The following is a 27,597-nucleotide window of genomic DNA, read 5'->3' on the forward strand; positions in this document are numbered from 1 at the left end:
AGCAAGAACAATTCTGCCATGAACAATATACTTCAATCAGTGGCAATAATTGTGTCTTATGGGAGGTTACAGTATAAATAAATCTTCTCAATCTTTAACAACTAAAAACCTACAAATTATAATTCCATCCATAAGATGCCAAACTGTTTCCAGTGATTGATATGAATTAAATTTAAGTGTTGAATTCTCTTTTTACTTAAATGGTGACATACACATTCCCACAAAATCTAGCGAGTTCCCTCTCAAGCAAGCAAGCCATTACTGTTGTATGTCATTGAAAGTCTTTGCCAGAATCGGTTTTGTGATTACCTAGCTACCCTGATACAGTTAGCTCACACACAGGCAAAAAGAGGCAGCTCACCCGCTCTGGTTATGTTGAGGCCAGGCAGAGTGCAGCTGGAGTAGCCTCCTTAAGAGTCTCCCTACAGAAGAGTGTGGCTGGAGAAGGTACAAAACCAATCCACCCCTCTGAAAGCCCTCACTGCTCTCACCTCCAGCAACACAGGATGAGCTCCAGAGCTTTTTTTTGGTCACTCACCTCCACCAGCATCCCAGGTTTGTAATAGACCCCAAAGCCTTTGCCTCTTTTTTCTGTATTTCTAGTAGCTGACTGGACAAAAGAAGGAAAGCAGGGTCACTGACAAGGAAGATGAACAAAAGAATCTGTATTCATGGGATGCTGTTGTACCAGGTAAGGGAAGGGCATCTGCTGGTCATGGAGAGAGACTGGAAGCTGGTGGAAATGGCTTGCAGAAGGGGGTAGGAGGAGACCTGTAAAAGACACCCCCCTCCCTGCCTCCAAATGGCAGCATCCTCAAATTCCCTGTTCTGCTTCTCATATCACACATCTGCCCATTCCTCAGAGTACTATCGTTTTCTTCTTCCCTCAACCCATTTTGCCACCACAAAAAAAATCCGTGTGAACTTGTATGACTTCAGATCCAACAGGCTGTTCCATGTCTTGGCAGAGCCAACAGAGAAATGGATTAAATGTTTAAAGGAAACACAGAGGGCATGGCTGTTCCTGAGTGTTGTTGGCTTAACAGCCTTAAAAGGCTCCCAGATTTGTGATCTCACCTCGACCTCATGCAAGGGATTAAAAATCCAGAAGAGAATCCAGCTGGAATCTCTTTCCAGAAGATAAAACATAAGTATGACCTGGTTGCTGTCACAGAAAATTGGGGGATGAATTGCACAATTGGACTGTTGTGATTGATGGCTATAAAATATTCAGAAGGGACAGGGAAGGAAGGAGAGGTGTGGGACTTGCACTCTATGCCAAAACCAAGACTGATTACACAGAACTATCTTTGAAGAACAACAATGTGCAGGTCAAGAGCTTATGGGTGAAAATTAAGAGACCAAGCCAACAAAGGAAATGTTGTGATCGGTGTCTGCTATATGCTACCTGATGAAGGAGAGGAGGTTGATGAAGAGTTCTTTCTTGAACTGCAGGAAGCATCACACTTGCAGGACCTGATCCTAATAGGGGACTTCAACCACACAGACAGTTGGGAGAGCAGCACAACAAACTGCAAGCAGTCCAGTCCACTGGAGTGTGTTGAGAACAACTTCCTAGTCCAGGCGATAGACCAACCAGAGGAGAGACACGGATGAACCTGTCATTCACAAATGAGGAAGAGTTTATCAGAAGGATCAAGAATGGAGATAGCCTGGGCTGCAGCATTCATATCCTGGTGGAACTCTCAACCTTGTGGGGTACTGGACAGGTAAAAAGTAGTCAGGACCCTAAACTGGTTGAAGGGCAAACTTTTGGCTGTTTAGGTTGCTAGTGCATCATATGCCTTGGGAAACTGCCCTCAGAGGCAAAGGAGCAAATGAGAGCTGAGATATTTAAAGACATTTTTCTTAGGGCACGAGAGCTCTCAATCTCAACATGCAAGAAGTCGACAGAGGAGGCAGAAGGCCAGCTTGGCTAAGTCAAGACCTCTTAGACAAACTAAAACACAAAACTAAAACGCATAGGCAGTTGGAGACAGGGATACACATCCTGAGGAGATTATAGGGATATGGCCTGGGAGTCCAGGGAGGGGATCAGGGAACCCAAAGCACAGCTGGAGCTGAACTTGGCTAGGAATGTAAAAATTAACAAAGGGCCTCTTCAGGTACATAGGACAACAAAAGATGAAACTTTCTCCCCCCCTCGATGAGCAAAACAGGAGACCTGGCTACAGCTGACATGCAGGACACTTAAGTACTCAACATATCTGCTTTGTCTTCATCAGCAAGTGCTCTAGCCATGCCACCCAATTCACAGAATCCAAAGGCAGGGACTGGGACCCACCATAGGAGAAGGTGAGGTTCAAGACCATCTAAGGAACCTAAATGTGCACAAGTCCATGGGATCTGATGAGATGTATCCAAAGGTCCTGAGAGAACTGGCCAATGAAGTGGCTAAGCCACGATCCATCCTATTTGAGAAATTGTGTCAGACTAGTTAAGTTCCTGCTGACTGGAAAAGGGGAAGGATAACCCCCATTTTAAAAAAGGGAAGGAAAATCCGGGGGACTACAGACCAGTCGGTGTCACCTCTGTGCCCAGCAAGACCATGGAGCAGATTTTCCAGGAAACTATGCTAATGCACATGGAAAATAAGGAGGTGATTGGTGACAGCCAACATGGCTTCACTAGGGGCAAATATTGCCTGTCCTGGTTTCAGCCAGGATACAGTTAACTTTCCTCAGTCTGAGAGGGAGCACAGCTAGAGGGCCAGGCCTGGATGGATCATCGACATATTCCATATCATCTGATGTCATGCTCAGTATATAAGGGGACATGTGCTCCCTCATTTCCATCTTCCAGTCAGCGGTGGCATTTCTGGTGCAGTTGGGATTGCTGCTGGGGATGGGCTGTGTACCAGTCAGCAGTCGATGAGCAACTGCATTGGATATCACCCGTTTGGACTTACTACTGTTTTGTTACTATTTTTTTATTAAACAGATTTTTTTTTTTTTTTTTTTTGGTCGCTCCCCTATTTCATTGGCAAGGGGGGGTGGGTGGAAGGGAAGTAAACAACTGGTCATGTGGTGACTGGCTACTGGTCAAGTTCAAACCATGACACTACCTGACAAACTCAGTGGCCTTCCATGATGGGGTTACAGCATTGGTGGATAAGGGAAGATCAACTGACATCAAACTTATTTGAACTTGTGCACTGCACTCCACGCTGTCCCACACAACACAATTGTCTCTAAAATGGAGAGACATGTATCTGATGGAGGGATCACTCAGTGGATAAGAAATTGGTGGGATGGTCACGCTCAAAAGAGTTGCAGTCAACACTTGACATCCAAGTGGAGTGGTGTCCCTCAGGGGTCTGTACCAGGACCAGAATTATTTAACATCTTTGTTGGAGTCATGTACAGTGGTACTGATTGCACCCTCAGCAAGTTCATGTGTGACACCAAGCTGTGTGGTATCAATGATAATCCAGAGAGACAGGATGCCTCAAGAGGAACCTAGACAGGCTTGAGAGGTAGGCCCACAAAAACCTCACGAAGTTCAACAAGGCCAAGTGTAAGGTCCTGCACATGGGCCAAGGAAATCCCAAACATGGATACAGACTGGGCAATAAATGGATTGAGAGCAGGTCAGCAGAGGACTTGGATGACAAACTGACTTTGAGCCAGCAGTGTGCACTCACAGTCCAGAACACCGATAGCAGCCTGGGCTGCATCCAGAGAAGTGTGGACAGTAGGTCAAAGGACATGATTCTCCCCCTCTACTGCGCTCCTGTGAGACCCTATGGGGAGTAATGTGTCCAGCTCTGAGGCCCTCAACATAAGGAGGACATGGACTTTCTCAAGCAGGTGCAGGGGAGGGCTAAGAATATGATCAGGGGGCTGGAGCACCTGCCGTATGAGGACAGGCTGAGAAAGGTGGGGTTGTTCAGCCTGGAGAAGAGAAGGCTCCAGGGAGACACTTAACAGCAGGCTTCCAGTACTTGAAGGGAGCCTAAAGCAAGATGGGTAGGGGACACTTTATGAGGGAATTTTAAACTGAAAGAGGGTAAGTTTAAGTTAGCTATAAGGAAGAAATTCTTTACTCTGATAGTGGTGAGTCCAGAGAGGCTGTGGATACCCCCCTCGCTGGAAGTGCTTTGAGCAATGTGACCAAGTGGAAGATGACCTCTAAGGTCCTTTCCAACCCAAGCCATCCTGATTGAAACTCTTTTCACAGGAAAAGTAAACAGCTTATAGAACCTGTAAGGAGTTGTTCTTGTAGAAATAAAGAATTGCATTTTGTAACTCTTCTATATCAACAACAACAAAAAAAGCAAGTAAAAGGGTTGGTTTTCCTCAGTCAAGCACAGAATAAGGAAACAGGGGTTTTCTGCATTGTATAACAAGGAAGGTGTCTGCAGAGTTACGACTGTTATCAGACATCTCACCTGGTAAACTTAACCAAAAATCCTAAGACCTATAGAAGAACTAAGGGAACTTCCCCTTTGACTTGAAGGGAGGTTCTTCTCGCACTATGGTAATTGCTTTCATTAGGGTTATTTAAGAAAAGTCTGTTACTTTTGTGTCTAATAGCTGAAACAAATTATCTTTTCAAAATCTGAGAATTTGAAAGGAGGAACACATTAAAAAGGCTCTGTTGTTGGTTTCTTAAAGCAAAAAAAAAAAAAAAAGCATTTTAACCTTGGAATGAAAGTGTTTCATGGAAATATTAACTCAGTTTTCATCACATAGTTAAGTTAGATGCTTCCAATATACCAGTGCATGTACAGAGAAGAAATCTTTAACAGAAACAGCTTATTTTTCACATATGATTCCTCATTCTTATGGAATGGTTGTTTCACCTAACATGAAAAAAAAATTATTCCTTGCAGTTAAAAGTTTTTACTTGACAATGTCTAGAATATTGTCTTTGAACAAAAAGAAAATTAATTATTCTAGAAAATCATACTTTGCAATGCCTTTTCAAGAACTATATCCATTTTAACCAAACAGTTTTATATTTTAAGCAGGAACCACAGAATCTGCAGAGCAATCTGTTATGATTTCATTTATCAGAAATCACAACAAACATTTGGACACAATGGTTTGGATTTTTTTACATTCTATTTTGTGTTAAACACTTCTATCAGTAATCTTTTAAGTATGACCTAGTATACATTTTTTCAGACACCTCATTAGAAAGAACTTTAATCTGCTCAGACAAGGAGCCAGGGAAGATCTGTGAATAAGGTCTCTACATTCACATTAAAAAGAAAAAAAATAAAAGGAGAATAGTTCTTTTAGACAGTTGTTTAGAAACAGGAATAAGTCAGAGCTGAGGCCAACAACTGATAACAAGGGAATGGAAAAGCTCCTAGCTTAGCTCTTGACATTGCTGGCTAAGTCTGGAATCAAAAGGATTTCCAAATCTTGCCCCAAGATTTAAAGTAATTCTCTTTTATAAAACACTGTGTTTATGAGATTAAATGAAGGCCAACATATTGCATCATTCCAGAGAGAAACAAAGCACCAGGTGGTTAAAATACTTTTAACATATGCTGCAGGGGGAGCTACTCTAACAACATAAAGCCCTAACAAAGAAAAATTTTTACACTATTAAATCCATCATTCTGGTGTTTTTCTCCCCGTGCAAGCAGTATAGAAGTCTTAATTTTCACTTTCTCTTAAATCTACATACATCCCATACACGCCTTAGATAAGCTTTAAAGGCTGCATTACTATTTTATCACCTGGGTTAGTTGGTAACCATGGATCAACCACTCTCCACAGCACTAGTTTGTAGTAAGAGATGTGGAAGATTACAGCACTTCTTTGGACTAGTATGAATTCTGCTGGTTAGTATGCCTAGAATTTTCATGTTTCTCCAAGTCCTACTGATGCCTACTTCAGCAAATATAAAGTTTTGATATAGGAAAATAAGCCAGCAAGGAACTAAACATCTGACACTTTTCACCAGTACCCTATTGTTTTGGATTCCTTATAATTTAAGTCTTGGAATGACATAACTGAAAACCTCAGGAGCAGTCTCAGGGCAACTGCCACCAATTCTTTGTTCTGCTGCAGTCCACAAGTTACATTGTACAGTATGTCACACTACTCAGTAATATTCATGTCTGAGGAACATACTATCTTGTACTGCTAATAAAAGAATATATTAATATTTGTAAAGAAATTAGATACTAATATGTCAGCCATAATCATAACTGAGCAGCCAGCAAGCTATTGTAAGATTATTAGTTTTTAAGCAATTGCTTCTCAAAGTTTAATTCACCTTGATTTAAAAGTTACTGGGAAAAAAAAAAATCTGTAACTGTTTTAAGAGGGTTTGAGTAGACCCCTCATATCATTCCCATGCACCAACATTAAGAACTGTGTGTCTACCCCATGGACACAGAAGAGTTCTTCTGCATCCATTAGTACACATATACACATCCAAATATTTTTGTCCTGTAATGATTAACCCATGTCCCTTAAAAGTTTTGCATATACTAGTGTATTATTTATAGAAATATATTTTAGAGACAAGACTTCTCTCCTTTAAAATATTAAGTGTAGCAGAACCCACTGCAACCAGTGCAAACACCAGAAACATTTCTAATTTTTAAATTTCTGAAATAACTTCACAACTATCATAATAGCCAAGTATTGAAATGTATTTTTCAATTAAGTGTGTCAAGTTTCTACTACTTTTTAGACTTGAGTCCATCAGCCAAAAGTATTTTAACTATATCTGCATTAGAAACCAATCCCACCCTTGATGTATGTAAAAGAAATATATCTTAAAAAGAGAAAGAGCATGCACACATGCAAGAGAGTGCAGGAGACCTAATTAATAGAATGGAATTTAAACACAAATTGAAAGAATCATTTGCTCAGCTTTTACAGATGCAACTTCTTAGAAATTTAGAACTTCAAATGTTGAAGTTCAATAGTTCATATACGTATTCAGGACACAGGCTTAAAAATGGTGGTAGCATTTATAAAAAAAAGACAGCAGCAAATTAATAGCACTTCTGACATCAGGAAAAAAGTTTATTATGGAATAAACTGGTAAGAAATATTGTTCCCTTATGCAATTTTTTTCCAATTAAATCAAATTCTACTGCTGCTGGCATCACAGAACATCTTCACATTTGATGCAGATAGAAGAAACCAATTAAAGTCACTCAGTGGCACTCTGACAAATACAAATAGTTCAGATTACATAAACCAAATTCTAAACATAACTTTAATAAGCTGCAACGGCAGCTGCAAGAACGGGAACAGAGTGCCACATTAATTGTCTACAGACAACATTATATAACCTTTAGACAAAGTTACCAGCAACATTCTGCTAAGAAAAAAGGCTGTGCACTCTTAACTTACAATAGTAGCTTAAATTTTCAAAGTGTAAGTTAAAAGAGTTTAGAAAGTCTTGCAACCTCTTTCCAAGGTGAAATATATAATACAGATAGTATTTTACATATAATATCTTGTACATCATTGCTTTCACATTGTAATTAAACAGACAAAATTTACATTTATTGTGGTGACAAATTTTGTTTCAGACCCTAGTTTGAAGCTCCTGTAGCACTGTGAACAGAAGATGCTGAATCACTGTTTGACTGAAAGGGAACAGTAGCAGCAGCTGCTTCAGGAAGCACAGGTGCAAGCACATGACGACAAACTGGGCATGTTCCTGACTACAAAAAAAAGAGAAAAACACCAGGTCATTTGCACAGTTTCATTCAATCCTGTTGAAAAACTAAAGGTTATTATTTATGAAGTATTTAATGTCCTCACACCACCACTGTCTCAAAGTCAAATTTGACTACATAGCTACCCAGAGCTAAGAGAAACTAATGATCTCAGAAGAAAGCTCTTTTGCTTTTACACCAGCTACACAGCAGATATATCAGGCTCTCTACAAGGTCTTCTTCAAAGCACCTGCTTTGCAGGTGGGAATTTTCTTTGAATCAAGCATAAACTAGGTACAGCCCAAATCTAACAGGATGGATTTTGTTCTAGTTTTCAGCAAGAGCAGTTTACTATTACAGCAGAGAAAAGGCAACAAACACATAATACAAACAATATCAACATGGTAATCAACACTATTAATATTTTAAAAAGGTATAAAGCCACCAATAACCCATCCTAGAGGTGTTCTGACCTGATCTCCCTAGTCAGAAGCAATTAATCTTCCTCTTGAACCTTTTGAGAAACAATGTATTAAACTGTAGGCTCACTGAGAACTAGCAAGTCCAGGCTCATACTGTGTGTAAGGGAGTGCAAGTGCAAAGAAAAAAATAAACCAATTCATTAATTACAGTTCTTTTAGCCCAGCATCAATATGATATAAGCCTTAAGACATTTAGAAGGAAACTGATTACAGATTATGAAAATGAATTTTAATACAATGTAGATTTATCAGTGGTAAAATTTTTAAATTAATCTACCAGCATTCCAGTATTTCTCCTGCTACCCTCAGCCATCAACATAAATGGCCCTGACATTCTAGCAAGACAGATCAGATCCTTTGCTATTCTCAGAAAAAAAGCCATCTTCTTTAGTTCAAGGTATGAGTACAGTAAAGAAAGTTTTTCTTGTACCAAAACAAGTTGTAACTCATCCATCTCTTTCATTCTTACTAAAAGCAGACCACGGTTTTCCCCACAAAAATACCCCCTCTATTCAAGAAATGACCCTTCAGGTGAGTACAGATATAAATTACTTCCCTCAGTAGGATCTGATTCCATAATGCATAAAATCAGCAGCCAGTTATTTCATAGAATCATAGACTGGTTTGTGCTGGAAGGGACCTTAAAGATCATTTAGCTCCAACCCCCCTGCATTTCATCCCACATTTTCAAGAAGTAAGAAACTGTTCTTCCCAGAGGAAGGCAAATACTCAATAAACCACACAAAATCCCCACCAGTCCTGGGTACTTACTTCCTGTAACCAAAGAGTAACACAAGGTTTGTGAAACAAATGATGACAAGGTAGCTCTGTCATGATTTCACCTCTCACATATTCGCTGCAACAGACAGTACAACGCTGCTCTTCACCTACACCCATGATGATGAAAAAGCATTATTATTATTCTTGTTTTACACCCAAGACAAGCTCAAATTAAAATACATATATTACCAGCACTATCATTCACGATTACAAAATACAAATCACACTCCAGTAAAGATGAGTTTTCCAAACTGATCAAAGTTATATTCAGTCTGATTCGTGATTCAAAATATTCTTAGAACATCATCATCAGCTGCACAGTAAGTATATTCAAATACTGCATCTATGGTATTACAGTAAGCTAAATTTATTCTTATAAACTTTGTGGAAATTAATTCTTAATTACTTCTCCATACCATCGTGGTCATCTGTGACAACAATCTGTGGCAAACATTCTATGGTTTCTTTAGTAGCTGGTGGAGGAGCCTGTTCAATTCCAAGTAACTCCAAATGTGCCAGAGCATTCTGAAAAGGATGACCAGAGACCAAGTTCTCTTAGTCACAAATACAAAATTCCATGTATTCCAAAATTACAAAATTACATCATTTTAATTTTCATAATAAATGAGATTAAATTGAAGGTCAAAAGAGTAACAGCTAAATTTTCAAGTTTTCTTAAAGTATGCAGACAGTCACCATTTATTCTCTAATGAACATTTCTGAGACTTTATAAAATGAACAAAAGGTAGCAAATCAAAAATGTAATAAAGATTGCTCATACAAAACTTATTACATTTTGCTTTCTGAAAATAAAAGCATCATTAATGTGCTTCCTGGCTTCAACTATTGAATTAGTCAGATACAAACAAAAAATATTAAGTACCTCAGCTACACTACCAATGTAAGCTTACAGAAAAACGGGATCCACATATATGTTTCTCATCTGTATAATGACATAAGAGAGACACAGTGCTCTGAAGTCATCTTGTTTAGAACAAATTTTTCACCATCTTTAAGATCCAGACACTACAGCAGGCAGATTTGATAATTTACATAATATATTCAACCCTGTAAGACACTAAAAGGATCTCCAGTAGAAAAAATGCAACACAGAACTCAAGATTGGTTATACTGAGTAAGAAATATACCTGTATGAACAGCAGAACAAACTGAAACTGAAAAGCCAAGACCACAGAAGCACTGTGTTCATACCCTGAATGAACTAGTCACACTCCTCAACTCCTCAACCACTATTTACTACTCTAATCATCTAATGGCCACAAAACTCACTCGGTGAGAAGTTTTAAGATAATCTGACATTTTCATAATGTTGGGAGTAGGCTTAACTAAAAACCAAAAGATATACTAGAGAAACATTGGATTATATACAAACATACATCTTCAGTGGTCTTTCCCCTTAAACTAGAGAAAGCTACTAGAGCTGCAGCTTAAAAACACTCCTGCACTTTTATCACAGTGACAAGGTAGCTCAGGCAACCATCCCATCATAGATCCAAATCTGCAGGTTTACACCTACAGTCAAATGTTTGTGGCAGCTGAGAGATCAGCATGAGCTAATGGACAAGTATTTAAAGCTCTTACTGTCACATGTATTCTGTTATAAGTCTATGAATTTAAATTAAATAGTTAGACAGTTCTCTCTAGTGCAGTGTGCAAGTCCACCTGCAAAACAGGTATACTCCTCCAATTTAACAGCTTAAAAATATTCAGCGCTGCCACTGCAGACAATACTGCCTTAGTAACATTAAGGTTATTTTAGTATTTGTAATGGCATTTTGTTATAGTCTGAGAATAACTTGTAAGTAAAAATACTATACTTAACTATTACAGAAGTAAAAATTAGGTAAGATCCCAAGAACACAGAAGGATGAAATATTACCATGCATCAAACCTCTCCGTCTGCATGTATTCTCAAAAAAGCATTTTACTGTTTGTTTTTGAAAGCTATACAAAAGAAACATCACAGACAGAAAGCCTTACAATGACTCTGATGCTTAAAACCACATCTTCAAAGCACAGCAGTGTCCATTTTACAATTTTTATAAGATATCTTTATAATTTCAAAAATATCTTTATTTCCTTCCTCTTATTACTTGTGCAACTGCTTACTGCTCCATGTACCATAAACCAAGTGCTGGACACTGCTAAAAACAGTAGTGCTATAGCCTCCAGGGATTTTTAGCTCCTCACATGTGTGAATCAGCACAGGAAATAAATCAAGTCACTGACACTGCAGTGACACCCAACCTGTTCTATACTGCTAATGAAGTAAACCAAACACTCCCAATGAAGTAACTTCTTTAAAACAAGGGGAAGTAAAAATAGAAACAAATGTACATGCAGGCTATTACATTTTAGGATCCCAGAGTCTTATACAACATAGCTCTTTAAAAAAAAAATAATTAATATATTCACTACTTGTCTCCAAGTGTCACAACAATCTCCCCCTCCCACCCCCAATTAAGGTATACTTGAATTCTGGATGCATTATCATGTCACATCCCTTTCAAGCATTTCATGGCTATAGTAAATTCATTTGCTGGATAGAGAAATTTTCAGAAAATTTTCTGAGCTATAGTAGATTCTTAATCAATTACGTTGTGAAAAAGGTAAAAAGGGTTTGGTTAATGAATCTACTAATTTAATTAAGAGAATTATGGGAAACTTAAGGAAACTGATTAAATAAATCAGTATGGGGTTGAATGAGGTCACAGTCATTAGATAGGGTATTAATGATGTTATAAACTCAAGCCAATCTGTTAATCAAATCATAATAGTACTTAAACCTTGTCAAAGCTCAGACTTCTCCATTACAAAACCTCTGGTGTAAGAATACTTACTACTGGAAAGCAGATGGGTTACTTTTTAAACTTGAAGCAAAAGCAGAGATACATTGCACCCATAAGGTAGAATCAGACTAAGAGAGATTTAAATCACAGCTGTTTGCTCTAAAGCCAGACCTAAATGGTACTGAAATAGTATTACTGGCAACAAGTAACCTATTAGAAAGTCCATTATAAATATATAGATAGTATGTAACTGCAAAGTGGCAAACCATTTTGGGGTATAATTTTCCAAACAGGGAAAGAAAACACACATGCAAACAGTAAAAGCTGCAATGTGAAAACAAAAGTTGTAGAACAGGCAGGAAAGGTCATCTGGTGAAACTCAAATCTAATCATCCTGCAGAAAAATGCCTAGTAAAACCAGGACAAGTCCTGATTCCCAAAATAAGAATAACTATGTCAAGAACATATTAAATCATTCCCTTTACTCTTGGGGAGAGGGATGAGGAGCATAAATACCAGTCATGAGGAAGAAAGACAACTAGCTTCAATTCTCACTTCCCTGAAATAGTTCTCAAGCCTGATCACCTTGACCTTAGTTACTAAAATACCCCCTTCACAGTGATCTCTAACTCCTCACTTGATACATATATATACATATATATATATACATACATTATATATATATATATATATATATATGCAACAAACTTCAGAATAAAAATTATCATATCACATTTTCTATATACCCTATAAATGGAAAAATCAAATTTTCTAGCGGAAAGCAAAGACTTTTTCAACAATCTCTCGTACACAAACTTGAAAAGTTAGTTCAGGTTGGGTTTTGCTTCACAAAAGAAACGAATTTAAAATAATTTTTTTTCCCCTGAAAATGCTTTACACCACACTTTGGATATCTGAGCAAGCACTGTGACCACAGTACCAAAAATAAGGAAAAGGCTTTGTAACACTGAGATATTTACTATTTTAATGGAACATTTTACATTTTTAAATTTGCAGAACACACTTCTACATCTTAATCTACAACCGTCTGACAACCAGGAAAGTTGTGTTCCAGGAACACAAGTTCCTAGTCTATATAAATCCAGTCAGGGACAGGTCATATCATATTTTATTAAGAGACTATACTGGACTAGCTATTTATAAGTCCTTTTTTCTCTGTTTTCTAGAAAGCAGAAAACATATCTTGATCCTATCTACATCTTGCTGTGGTCACTGAAATACAGGATCTCAGCAAACAATTACAATTAATTCTGGATAGACATTACAGATCCTTTTTTTCTGCTCACTTTCTCTCAATTTACAGAAATATTTTCAATGTTACCCAAGAGAAATGTTCAACAGTTTTGAGTAATCCTTGCTCTTATTTTCTGAACCATTTTAGTAATCATCTTCATATGGGAAAGAGAGGTGCTCCATATATTCTGCTTGAGACTTGGTGAAGTATTCAGGATTCTTACTCAAAATACATGTTGTCCATTTAGTCACAGATTATACTGCTGTTCCTTCTATTACTCAGCTACCATTTCCTGCTGACTAATTCCAATTATGCCAAACTTCTATGCCCATCACAAAGTTTTAGACCCTTAAGCGCTAATTTCAAGCACAAAAAGTATTTAAGGGAATTGGCTTTCCCTCTTGTCCATCATCCACAGTGACCTGTACCACAGCTACCAGAAAGTAACTGCCTTTGTAGTCATCTACCTGCTTGCCAAGTGTGTTCTGTAACACACTGTTCCTGGTGACACTACCATAATTACAGCACCTTCTCAGCCAGACATGCACATAGCCACCTAGGATTGCTTTTACAGGTCAGTCTGACAAGTTTCTTCTGACTGTGTAACATTATTCAAGTTACTCTAAGAAAAACTCAAGAGCCATAACAGTCTCAGTCTCCTCTTCAAGTGTTATCATATAGATTAAAATAAAGAAATTATGTGATTAGTTTCCCCTCTCTACACAGATCCTTTTGCTTCGGTGCAAAGGAGAAGGTCCACTGCTTGTGTAGTTCTGTTCTTTTTGATGTCTTGAAAACCAGCAGCTATGAAAGACAAGGAATTTTCTTTATCCAACTTCAAAATACTGCTTTTGTAGCATGGATATCAACACACTTCCTGCACATTAATAAGCAGTACTGACATGTCTACAGACAAGTAACACTAAAAAGATCCTACACAGCTGGAGAAGACCCTATGGTACTTGATTATTTATAATGCTGACCTCTCATATCCCTTGGGAGATGAGCAATACCTTGAAAATAAATGACTGCCAACTTCAGGGAAGAACCCTTCCACACCCTTGGAAAATCCTCATTAAGTTTATTTACAAAATCATTGACTTTACACTTATCCATGGGGAAAAAAAATAAAAATCTATGATTGTTCCACTGACTGTCAGCTTTAGAAAGCATTTTAGAGTGTCCTTGGTATTTTATCCTCAAGCACACTAGGACATACAGTTTGCCCAGTTCACCCCTTCTAATTAGGAGCATGCAGTCAAACTGCCCCTTGCTGAACCTAAACTCATGACATACAACAATTAAATTTAATGTTGTGTGTAACACCTACACATCATTTAACTCTTATTTTGACAAATATCCTGCAAGGGAGGTTTCTGGCAGTGCAAAAATTGTCACATTGCATCAAACTGTATTTCAGCTAGCTCCATACTTACTCTGATGGTGACCAACATCAGATAACACAGAAAAGACAGACCATAACCATGACTGGTTTTGGTAACAAATGCTCTGGTTTATCTGAAGTCAGACAGACGAAATCAGATTACAAGGTAAAGGTAAAAGGGTTTTTTTGCTTTTCAGTCATTTGTTTCTTGTTTTGTTTTTTTTTTTTTAATTTAAAACATGGAGTCAAGACAGTCAAACACAGAAAAGTCTTCTACTGAGGAATAAAAGTATGAGAAATCCAATTGTACTCCTGAAAAAAAACTTGGACAATTCACAGGCACAGATTCTGTTACGTAGGGAATTTGGCAATATTCTTTAGAATAATTTGAATGTCATATGTCTATACTGGTAGAAAACAGTATTTTTCCTTTAAGAGGAAATAAATATATATTCTAAAAGGAGCAGCACCAATGACTTCTTACACTACATAATTTGAAAGAACTTCCAACTTTTTGTTTGCAGACCTGAAAGTTCAAGCTAAAAGAGGAAAGTTATTTTTTTCCCTGATTTTCAGATCATGCTGAAAAAGGATTCAGTAATAAAAACTTGTGTCACAGTATCACTAATATAATACAATCAAGAATATTTTAATACCTCCATAGCTTGGTGTAAGCGTTCCTCTACTGCCACAGATGAGAGATACTGAGGATTCACATAAGGAAAGGCTTGAGCAAGTCTTAGGCCATCAGCTTCATCAAGTACTCTGAAAAAAAAAAATAGTTAGGAAACACAGTCTTTATTTCAGACTAAGTAGTAATAACATGAGGGCTGGATACGTCAATTTACTGCACATCACCTGTTAACCACTGTGTGCATATACTCTCATGAGGTGGTTGTGTTGGGTTGACCATGGCTGGCTGCCAGATACCCATTCAGCTGCTCTCTCACTCCACCTCAACTGGATGGGCATGTAAATAAGACTAAAGGCTCATGGGTTAAAGACAGGGGGATCACTTGCCATTCACCATCACAGGCAAAACAGACTCAACTTCAGGCAGAACCTTAGCTTAATTGAAAGGTTGAACCAGACAATCTTTTGAGGTTCCTTCCAGCCTAGGCTGTTCTATTGATTCTATGACTTTATTACCAACAAAAATGAACTTGGATGATGAGAAACAGACAAAAATGAAAACATCTTCCCTTCAGCCCTCCCTTTCTTACTAGGTACAGCTTCATTCCTGCATTCCTGACTCCTCCATGTCCCTCCATCCCAAGCAGGGCAGAGGGACAGGGCATGGGGGTTGTGGTCAGTCTGTGGAAGTTCTTGTCTGTCATTCCTCTCTCCTCACACTGTTCCCTTGCTCCAGTGTGGGGTCCCTCTCACATGCTGCAGTTCTTTAGGGTAAACCTACTCCTGCATGGGTCTTTCCCACAAACTGCAGTCTTTCAGTAATTACCTGAGCACGGGCTCCCTACAAGCACAGTTCCTTCAGCAAATACCCACCTGCTCCACTGTGGTCTTCTTAAGGGGCTACAGGGGAATTGTGGTTTTGATATGTCTAGCATGTAGTTCATAATATTTTTAATAAACAGAAGAGAGCAAGCATTAAGCCTCTCACTGGAAATCATCCTGTCTAGCTTACTCTTACTTTAAAACAAACGCATTGTAATATTCTAGGATTAGGCTGTGCAAGTGGCTCTGATCACTTCCTTCCTGTTATTTGGAGAATATATTGCAATATTCTTCAGTAATCTAAAGACAGAAAATTGAGTGAAGCATTTAAAATTATGATAATACTAAGTAAGTACATGGCATTTCAAAGTATAACATCTAACACCAGTTGCAAAAGAGGAAAAGACCAATTATAAAACAGCACTGACTGAATGCTGATTACATTCATGTTGCTTTACTTGTTATACTGCCAGTATACTTACCATCTTGACAGTTAATGAAAAAGTACACCCATCCCTTGAATATTCAGTGCACCAAAATTTTCTCAGATCATAGCCTGATTTAGCATATCTACATCCTTTTTGTCTCATTATAAGATACATAGCACTTGAAGTACTTTAAATGTTAAAACTTAAGATTATCCACCTTCGAAGTACATGCATACTGATAGCCATTAGTATTTCTGACATCTTAGATGAAAAGCAAAACAGTAACTGCAAAACCTCTGAAATTAATGCAGAAAACTCAAAAGCATACCTCCACTCCACATCCAGGTCTTCACTCACACTGGAGTCATCCTCAAGGTTATTATTTCCATCCAACAGGAAGAATCCAGGACGCATGAAATCACTAAGTAGATCATTTTCTACATCACTACTACTTTGTAGTCCTCCTCGGTACTGTAACCAAGGACTCTCTCCTTCCTCCAAAAAAGGATCAGGGAATGCCTGTGGCCTTCAAATAAACAAATGAAAAGCTAAAAGTAAAAAGCTAGAAGACTTAATAACACATGCAAGCAACAAAAGATACACATATTACAGGGGCTAAAGATGCATATTTCCCAGACTGCAGAGTCCCAGATTAGGAATTTAGCATTTGCTGTAAAAACCAAGAAAGTCCCAGTGGTATCAGCTTGATACTCAGAATCTAGTATACCCATGACTATATTGCAGAACTCTATGGCACAAAGCCAGCAGTACAGTAAGCGGCTTGCTTTGCATTTTCCCTACAGGCAGTATCCCTGCCAGGGCTAGTAAATTTGGTACTAAAGATTCTTATTAATCCACAGTTTCCTAAAGCCACTAAAATGAAAAGCTCTCTTGACAGCCTGGAACAGCCTTCATGGGGAAGATTGGCCTGAATGCAAAGAGACACTATTTGCAAGAGAAGCTATTTGTACAAGGAGAAAGACTGTTCTGCCTGGATTTTCCAGAGAAGCACAAGTCACCTGGATGTTTACAGCCAAAAAGCTGTGAGTCCCACTTTCCTTAAAGGGCAAATAAACATGAATCATGTTAGAAATGGGTACATTTGCAGGCTGTTCATATCAAAGAAAGCTAAGAGTACACAGGTCCATTGTTGTTGTTCTGAAACAGACAGGTTTTTGTAATGTTGTCATAAAGCCACAATAATTCCCCAAGGCTCAAGAGACAACGACACTGAAAAAAAAACAGTAACAGTGATTTGGATGCCTGGTAATAGGTACTGTCTACCTAAGAGTGGAAGAAGCTGAACGGACAATTAAGCATGGCTTGTTGCTTTATCAAGACCCAAACTAAGAATTTAAGGTCAAGATTAGATGCTTAGGAAAAGAAAACTTTCCTTGGCTATTTGTAGCTAAAAATTTTGATTTGCAATAAAGGCATATGTATTTTATAAAGTAAAGTACTTAAAAACTGAAAAATATGCAAGTTCTCAGCAAACAAGTAGTTCAAGTTTTCTATAATCACTGATAGGGCTGCAGAAACAAAGAGCAGCTGTAGAACATGAGAAGCAATGACACAGAAATAAACAACTGCTTCGCCAGGAGTACTAAGTAGTATCCAAAGATGTGCATGTAATGTGTATTTTTACAATTAACTTGCCTAATCTGGCTTTATGAAGTTGGTATATTCAGCCTATTATCCCTACTGACTCTAAGTGTCAATGCCGTCTCACTATTTCTGTATCATTCATAAAATAGATTTGTTTGCATGACATGCCATTTTTTCCCTGATTTTAAATACGTACAACTCAGATTATTTTGATGTAGGCAAATGATTACTGCTGATCTAGTAACTACTTTTAAAATTGATGTTATCCTCTGTAGTGTCATGTGGATATTGTGTTACTGCTTGATGTCAGAACTTATAGGAAGTTAGATAACAAAATAAAACCATACCCTCCTTGGAAGACGTTTGTGTTCTCTTCTACACCACTGCTGCTGCTCTGCACTTCAGGCTCACGTTCCTCCTTGCCTGGGACAGTTGCCCAGCTCTCACCACTTGAGGACTGGCCTTTTTCTGTAGCAGTAAAATAGGTAGACACAGTTGTAGACCGTTCCCCATCACTCCGTTCTGAGCTGCGATTTAAACAAAGCAATAGGTGTGAATTTAAACACTGCTTTAGGCAAAAGAAAACAAACATTCTGATTTCCTACTTCTCTATGAACACTGCTCTCAATAAAGATAATCTTCTAGAAGAAATTAATTATTTCCTATGTATAGATGTATTAAAAGGCAAGTATACATAAAGAGAGCTGTTTAAAAAAATCAGTTCCTACAAGAATTCTGCCTTTGGAAAAGTGTTTTGTTCTTCCCCCTCCACATTTTCAGAGTACATGAAACAACTCAGGAATATAAATCTAGACCCACTATACACATCCTTTTCCAAAAACACAAAGAGGAGACAGCAGCAGTGACACAGAACACCAATGATTACTTGGAGAGCAAGCAATGTCAGCCTTACCTCTCAGCCAAACAAAACTTAGGACAACAGTAAAACAAAATTTAAAACAAACATAAAAGCTCTCATAACCTCTAAGTCATATACAATGGTCACTTTTTCGTAATCATACAAAGATACAATAGATGACTGAGTGCAAATTACATAATTCACTAGCCCTAACAGATGAATGGCAGGGAGTTTCTCAAAGACAAATTTTGCTCAGCCACCACATAGGAAAAGGCAGTAAATACTAAATTGCAGGCAGCATAAAAAAAAAATAGTGGTTAGCAGAATCTCAAGGAGGACAAACTTATCTACTTTTGGTAATGCCACTTAGAAGATTCATTCAATACTAACAGTGACAGCTGGCACCTACCAAAATACAAAGTATAGTCAACTAGCTATGTCACTTCAAAAAAAGTTATAGAAAACTAATATGTGAACAGGAATAAATAAATAAAATAAAAGCACATCTTACACAACAATCTACAACACCTGCAGTTCAGTTTTCAATCTGCTAAACCCAGTATCAATGCTATCTTCCCATCTACAAACTCACTTTAGAGAAACCCTCCTTGTATCTGTAAGTACATGCCAACACAACTTGCTATTTAATGAATTACAAGTACTTTTGAAAAAACTGCATATTATACACTGCAAGTTTTAGAAGAATAATGAAGATCAAGACAGATTATATAGAAGCATTTTAATCTGAAGCAGGAATATATTTTATCACAATTTTGACAACTAGGGAAAATAATGGAAATTAGAATATTCATTAACTTTGGGTTATTTTAAAGGATTACTTTATAATAGAAAACATCTGTTAATAAATGCTGATGTGCCATCTAATGCATCTTGTATTTCACCAACTTGAATACTGTGTACAGTTATGGGTCTCTCACTACAAGAAAGACATTGAGGTACTTGAGCATGTCGAAAGAACAAAGCTGGTGAAGGGTCTAAAGAACAAATCTTAGGAGCAGCTGAGGGAATGGGGCATGTTCAGACTGGAGAAAAGGAGGCTGAGGGGAGACCTTATGGTTCTCTACAACTACATGAAAGGAAGCTGTATTGAGGTGGGTGTCAAATCTCCCAAATAACAAGCAATAAGATGAGAAGCAATGGCCTTCAAGTTGCTCCAGGGGAGGCTTAGATTAGCTATTAGGAAAAACTCCCTCACCAAAAGTGTTTTCAAGCACTGGAACAAGGGACACAGTTGAGTCACCAGCCCTGCAGGTATGTATAGATGTGGCACTTAGGGACATGGTTTAGTGGTGGACTTGGCAGTGTGATGTTTATGGTTGGACTTGATTTTAAAGATCTTTTCCAACCTAAATGATTCTATGATTCTAACAAACTGAATACTAACATTTTACAACCTTTTGTTTTGTTTGTTTGGGTTTTAGGGTTGGTAGCCCAAATACTCAAACTTCTTAGTTTTCTGTGTTTTACAATCCAGAAATTTTAAACAACATTTCACATAAAATTCCTATGTTGTTAGTCAAGCTTATCCTTTTAAAAATTTATACAGAAACACTAATTCAAACCAGAAAAGAGGCTATGCCTAAAGTCATTAATATTGAAAAAGGAAGAACATTGAATGTGTGCATTACAAATTCTGCAGAGATGCAGAAAGTCACTTAATGGTTAAAGTTACAGACTTGTCACGTGCCAAAAGCATAACACATTAACTTGTTCAGCCTGTAGCTTGACACATATGTCAATTTTGCTTTTTATGCAGCTATACATGTATAAACATGTAACATGGTTTAATCCTTTAAACATAAAAATTTGCCTTTTGAGAGTGGAAAAACATACTATTCCTTTGTACAGAGTAAACACTGACAACTCACTTCATAAGGATAAGGTTTTTGAGGGTTTAGAACACAAATTATGGAGGGTTTTTTAAAGAACACATATGCTTCCTGTTTACTGGCTCAGTTATTGCCACCATGACTAGTGACTTTCATATATGCAATCTGTATTTCTTTTTGTCATGCTACAACTCATCATTCAGCATCATGGAAGACAATGCTATAATTGTAAAATACAGTCCATTTGCTCTACTGCATTTTAGTCTTTTAGTGGCAGCATTTTAGAAGGGGAAAAAAAAGGATTATGCAGTATTTTTTTTTTAATTAAACCTTACAAGCAAAAAGAGGATCCTTCTTTTGCAAGTCTACCTATATCTTTAATAAGAAAAAAATAAGTCTACTACTCCATTTACACCTTAAGGATTTTGTTCTCTTGTAATTTGGACTCTGAAATATTTTAAGGACAAGAGTTTACGCAGATTAATTTTCATGCTGCTCTCCCTACAAAAGCAGCGGAGACACAATCTATTCAGCAGGTTAGTTTATAAAGCCTAATGACAAGCACACAGAAAAAAAAGCCACATCAATATCGAGAAGACATGTCTTGTAAAGAATGCAGTGGGAACAGAAACAGCAAGAGGAAAGCAAACTAGAAGAAAAAAAATGGGGGTGGGGTGGGAATCAAACAAAAACCATCATAAAGACTACTGCATTTATGGTAAATGGACAGAAGGTTAGAATTATTTTTTTACCCCCAAATAGCTCAGCTACATAACTCCAATTCACAGGGAAAAGTTCTTAACCAGCATTATATGAGTAAAAGTTAATCAACACAAAGTTTATCCAAATTATCTTTTGAGTGGAAAGCCCAAAACAAGAAGAGCCTAAATACTGCTTCTGGTGTCCAGGTTGGAGCCATTTGTAGATCTGTATTCATTAAATTACTTTAGAAACACCTACTAGTGTAAACAACTTAAAAGAAGGGATTATAGGCAATCCTATCAAGTTATTTTTCAGATATGATAAGGAAGACTAGTAGATTCTTCTTCCAGAAGGCTGGAGACAATAATATACATAGGCTATCATACAGAACAGCATTGAGATTTGATGGCAAAACCCCCCAAATTCTGAAAATAACAAGTCTTGAAGGGGACTTTCAAAGACCCATAATTTGCCAAAACCCATGCTGAACAAGTTTTTCCCTCTCTACCTTCCATCCACCCCATAAAAATAAACAAGTAATCTTCCTTAGTGATAATATACATTGACCCTAAACATAAGGAAAGGCTTTTACATTATCAGAAGAATATACATTACCATTTATTTATATGGCCTGAGGAAGGGTGAAGGAGAACTGAAAGAAAAAGCTGGTACCTTTTGAGCTGATTTGAGCATTCTGAAATTGCTTGAGTTTATCCCATTTGCTAACAAATTATTCAGATTTGACATTATTCACACAAAGGATGCAATGCTAATACAGTTATAAAAATGAAATTTTACCTGTATTCATCTCTGTGGGACACTGATAAGCGTCTGCTGCGGTCTTCAATCTCATTCCAAAAGTCTAGAACACTTTTCTGTTCTTGAGCTGCTGCATTTTTCCTTAGGTCTATTTCTGTGTCTTCTCGATCACCTTCACAATCTCTTGAGTCAAAGAAGATACTAGAACTCATCTCTTCTTTGCTGCCACACTCACCACAACTTTGCTGGACTTCAGCAAATTCATTTTCTTCATCACCACTAGGGAGAAGCTTCACCCTCTCCAACTGTTTTACAGTATTTTGTTTCCTTATTTTAGGTCTCACCACACACTCAGGCGAACTGCTTTCATCAATCTTTCCATCACTGACACTGAGTTCATTAGCAATTGCTATAGGGGTTCTGAAGCCAGCATCCACTATACTTTGTATCTGCTGTATTTCACAATTGACATCACTTGTGTTACTTTTTGGTATAGTTTGATCTTCAGCATACAATTTAAATGTTCTGTTGTTTGAACATGCCAAGTCTGAATATGTCATTAAGGGCACTGGTCCTGCTGCTTCGCAACATTCTCCAGAAATACTGTGGCTGAGAGCAGACAATTGGGACTCTAAGTCAGAAAAAGGCATGGAGTCTTTTACTAACTCAGGAAGCATGTTATCTAGTGTTCCCGGAAATACACCTGCTTTTTCTCTTGCCAAAGAAAAACCGTCTTGAGCATCATCTTCCTCTCCATCACTGCTATCTGGCTTATGAGAGTCAATGTTTACAAACGCTATTCCATTCTGATCATTCAAATCATTATGCTCTCCAGATGCATATTCTGCAAGGTCCTCAGATTTTCCGTAAGTATTCACAGAGTTCCTTGAGATCTGTCTGCCTTCCAGACCATAAGAGAATAGAGAAAATGATGATGTGTTCCCTTCAACAGTTTGGGTTGATACACTTCGGCAAATGGGCTCTCCAGTTCCAGTATTTTCTGACAAAGGTTCATCTAGCAAACCAGGAGAAACAGGAATAATCAAAAACAATCAAAATATCCTCATCTACAACAACCGCTCATGAAAATGAAAGGATAGTTCACTATGACTGCAGTGCATTTTGATAAACATTTACTAAAGCAATTCTTCACTGATATATTTATGTTCTCATTTAAATAAATTAAGCATATAAAAATAGACTTGAATGAGCCAATTTCAGCTCAGACTGATAGAAAAAAAACAAGTATTAAAGGAACACATTCATAAGCAGCATTTTGACATTGTTTATATAAAAGGGAATTTTAAGATGAGAACAGAAGTCTGGAAAAACACTAGAAGATTAAAAAAGCAACATTGTTTGCCATAAGTTAAAAATTGGACTATTTATTAACTGGCTAAATTGTGCCTCCTGCCACAATCAGATAAAGCCATTTATCACTACTATAAATTATATATTAATAGCACTATATTTTGAACATGCAGCTGTGATAGCAACACCCCACAGGAAGAAAATAGCAGGGATGAATATGGAATTACAGTTAGTAGTTACCATAATTGCAAATTCAGTTTGGTTATATTACTCTTGAACACCTCTTTCACACCTCTTGCATAAAGGGACAAAAAATATCAAACCCAGCAGCAAGAGTTAAAGAATGTAAAAACATGTATACAGCTTTGACTACAAAATTAATGTTTAGTTCAAGTAATTTGTAAATTTCTCACCAAGACAATACTCCAAACTAATTTTGAACATACAATGGCTTGCATAACTTGAGAGTACTTAAACTTAAAATTTTTCTGTTGATATGAAGAGATTTGGAAACCTAACTATAAAACCAAAAAAACCCTATACATGGTTAATTGAAGGGATTCCCTAGAATGTTATTTTTTTAAACAGGTAGAGGCAATAAACCATGTAAAATGAGTGTTCCATGATAAAAAAATCATCTAAATAGCTAACCCATGCTAACATGTAAGTGAATTCATGGCACTGAACTGAGAGCTGTGCCACTCAGCACCAGAAGTCTGACTTGCAGAAAGCAATACTGAAACATTGCATTTAATCCATTTGAAATCTTGAAGCTCCTTCACAAAATCACTAACAGCTGGGGTTAGCAGGCAGGCCTCTCTGGAGATCATCTTGGGTGCACTCCCCCAGCTAAACACCCCCAGTTCCCTCAGCTGCTCTTCATAAAACCTTTCCTCCAGACCCTTCACCAGCTTCATTGTCCTTCTTTGGACATGCTCCAGTACCTCAACATCTGTCTTTTCATGAGGGGTCTAAAATACTGAACACAGTAATTGAGGTGCAGCCTCACCAGTGCCAAGTACAGGGGGACAATCACCTCCCTCTCCCTGCTGGCCATGCTATTTCTGATACAAGCCAGAGTGCCATCTGCTTTCTTGACCACCTGGGCACACTGCTGGCTCATGTTCAGATGGCTGTCAATGAATACCCCCAGTCCTTTTCCACCCAGCAGCTTTCCAGCCACTCTTCCCCAGGCTTGTAGCTTTGCACAGGGCTGCTGCGCCAGGTGCAGGACCTGACGCTTTGAAAGATTTGAGGCTACATCAAACTTATTTTAGCAGAGAACCTCATACACTCAAGGAGATGGGACTATGCTTCTAATTCAACAAGCCATTTTGTATTTGTCCATGAAATTATTAGTCAGATGCTAAAGTCACAAAAGACATTTTAGGAAATACTAACATCCAATATTCATTAACCAAGAAAGGAAAGTGATCTGACTGGTATAAACCAATAAAGAATCTTGAATAGTGTTTTACAGGCTTAAGCTAATTCCCACTACAACTACACTATGGTTGACAGAAACCACCTGGTCCATGATATATTCTAAACAGAAGGTTAGAATAGGTATTCTCTTCCAAATGTGATTTGTAATTTGATTTGACAACAAAATAATTTGCATTATACAATGTTATTGTTATCTAGTTGGTTAGAATGCACTAACTCATTCAGAAATGCCCTTCTTCAGACAAAATTAATCAGCCTGAGATAGCATGAATGCAAAACAAAGTAGAGACTAAGTTTCATTCTATAAAGCCATATGAATTGTACTTTACACATTAAGTGGCTACACTTTTCCCTTCACATTACTCTGTGCTTTCTTCCTCCACCCCACAGCATCCCTGTTTGCAATTAAATGGCACATACACAAAGATATGAACATACATAAAAAAATACCACTCTGAACATCCTCCAATTCTAACTGTTCACAGTCTCCATAGTATTGATGCTCACCTCTGTCTTGGCTATTCAGATATGGTCTAAAACCAACACAAGCATGTCTTCTTCCATATCTTCCACCTGTAATAGTCTGATATCCTCCCACTGGTCTGGGCCAGGCAGGTTTGCCAGCTTCTTGACTCATTGCTACAAGAGATAATGGAGTAAAGAAAAAGACAGAGAGACTTGTTAGACAACAATGCTTTATAATCACTCTCTTCTCAAATACTTTGATATATTTTTTTTAGTAAAGAATTTTCCATTTCTCTAAAGTCTTGAGCTTCACTAACAATACAATTATTAAGAATCTGAAATGCTCTAAGCACAGGTTATGAAAACATGTAACAGTTTTCATCATCACTAAATAATACTGACAAAACACTGATCTTGCCCCCATCTTAACATTTGTAGTAAAAAACAGAGACCTTTTAAAAAATAAAAAAAACCCAAAGTCACATGACATCTGGACTTAATGTGATACACTTCCGCATATAGCTCTGACAGCACTTATGTCACCTTGTAAAAAACATTTGCAAGCACTAGAGTGGAAAAGCCTTCAGGTAATGCAGCACTATTCAGCCAGCCCTAGCTAGCTTGTCCCTGTGACAAGAAAAGTAGTTAATTAAAATCACACCTTCTAAAACAAAAGTCCCAAGTCCCAGGGAGAAGGCTTTTTCTTTACAGTAGGTAGTATGTTCAGGCATGGCCATACGAGGCAATTGCCCACATATGGCTCCTATCATTACAGCAGTATATACTAATGGATCTTAATGCTTTTACCAGGAAAACAGGGCGCTAAGTAGTACAAGGAAACTTGAAAACCCGTGGTTTTTAACAGAGAAAAACATATTTTAATATAGAGAAAATCAGATATTTTAAAACAGTAACAGTATCAGGTATTAATAATTTAACAGAAGGGTTCATGTCCAAAGGCTGTTGCCTGCACAAGTGCAGTCAGAAGTTCAGCATTTCAGATGTTCAGTGGTTTTTTCATGTCCCTCTAAATCACTTTTAATCTTCACTAGTTACAGAATTAACAAAGTAGCTTTCCTGGTCTTGAAACTCACCAAGCTAAAAAGAAGACATTAAAGTCCCAGAAGATAGTTTGCAACCATTAACACAGTTTTCTGAACTTCAGAAAAATAAGAAAGCTTTTTTTTTTTTCTGGCTACACACCCGATCTCATCACTACCCATAAAAAAAGAGTATCTATATGCAAAGACACTGTTTATTAACAGTTATTTTATGCAGCTTCAAGCAGAATAGCCATTAGTAAGGCTAGTATTTGCAGTATGTAGACTGCCTAAAAGATACAACTGCACACATGTCCCAACTATCGAAGAGTCCAAGCAGATATTTTTTTCTTTGTTTTTTGAACCTAGCATCACTGTTGGAGCTGCCATTTTGCTATGACTGACATACAGGGAACTAACTCTGTTGCTGCATGCCTAACACAAATAATGAAAAATAAAATGCAAGGAAAAAACTGAATATTTTTCTTGGGGCTGCACTCTAAAATCACATGACCCCTTGAAAGCTTTAATAAAGAAGCAAACAGAAGAAAGATACAGATTCTAGTTAGAGCTAGTCTTAAAGAAGTTCAGACACATACAAGAATTTGGTCTACAACTATCAGCATAGCAACCCTGAAAACATTTCTTAGCAATCTGCATATCTGTTAAAAAACCCAAGTGCACTTCTAGGTAAAACAAAGAAAGACAGAATGAGTAGTATAATGATGGTGGAAGTTTCAGGTGCTTAGAAAAGAATGCAAGTTCCAGGATAAGAAAAACAATCACTTTCTCTTTTAGCCCAACAGGGAAAAAAAATAAGGTTATAGTAAACCAAACATGATTACACTCACCATAAAGTACCTGCCAGAATCCTAAAATATTACTGTTTCACTCCCAGATGAATTGACAGCGATAGTGAAGATACTTGCCATGCTTAAACTTGAGAGGCAAATATTTACAATTCAATTGCTTAAAATTGCAACATATTTAAGAAAATAAAACATGGAGTCTTTTATCTAGTGCCATCAGTTTCATTTTTTGTTATTTTTAGCCAGTTATAAAAAACATTTGCTACAAAAAGATTGTGCATTTTATCACATTATTCCTACCACATTTTATCTATGGCTCTAAAAATGTCACTTAGAAGATGTAATCCTTACCACATCTTCTTTCCACTCTTCTTCCCACACATGAAATTTTTCCAACCACAGACCAGTTCCATGAACATTGCAGAGTTTAAACATGTCCATAACTAGCTCCAATATGGTGATACTGTTTATTTCTGCAAATCTGGGATACAACTTTT

General features: G+C 37.5%; 1 protein-coding gene across 1 annotated transcript; it reads right to left on the bottom strand.

Moving 5' to 3' along the window:
- Positions 1 to 7,378: 7,378 nt before the first annotated feature.
- On the bottom strand, positions 7,379 to 27,163 carry PJA2 (praja ring finger ubiquitin ligase 2). Its single transcript, XM_026866002.1, has 11 exons — positions 27,143 to 27,163; positions 25,222 to 25,425; positions 24,778 to 24,783; positions 24,100 to 24,110; positions 22,069 to 23,063; positions 18,207 to 18,386; positions 16,583 to 16,780; positions 15,028 to 15,136; positions 9,339 to 9,447; positions 8,914 to 9,029; positions 7,379 to 7,666 (listed from the first exon to the last, which is right to left on the bottom strand). Exons 2-11 carry the CDS (start codon positions 25,421 to 25,423, stop codon positions 7,535 to 7,537), a joined length of 2,058 nt encoding a protein of 685 aa, XP_026721803.1. The 5' UTR covers positions 25,424 to 25,425; positions 27,143 to 27,163; the 3' UTR covers positions 7,379 to 7,534.
- Positions 27,164 to 27,597: the final 434 nt, after the last annotated feature.

The sequence above is a fragment of the Athene cunicularia genome (genome assembly GCF_003259725.1).
Source record: "Athene cunicularia isolate RWA chromosome Z unlocalized genomic scaffold, athCun1 chrZ_part1, whole genome shotgun sequence".
NCBI classification, from domain to species: Eukaryota; Metazoa; Chordata; class Aves; order Strigiformes; family Strigidae; genus Athene; species Athene cunicularia.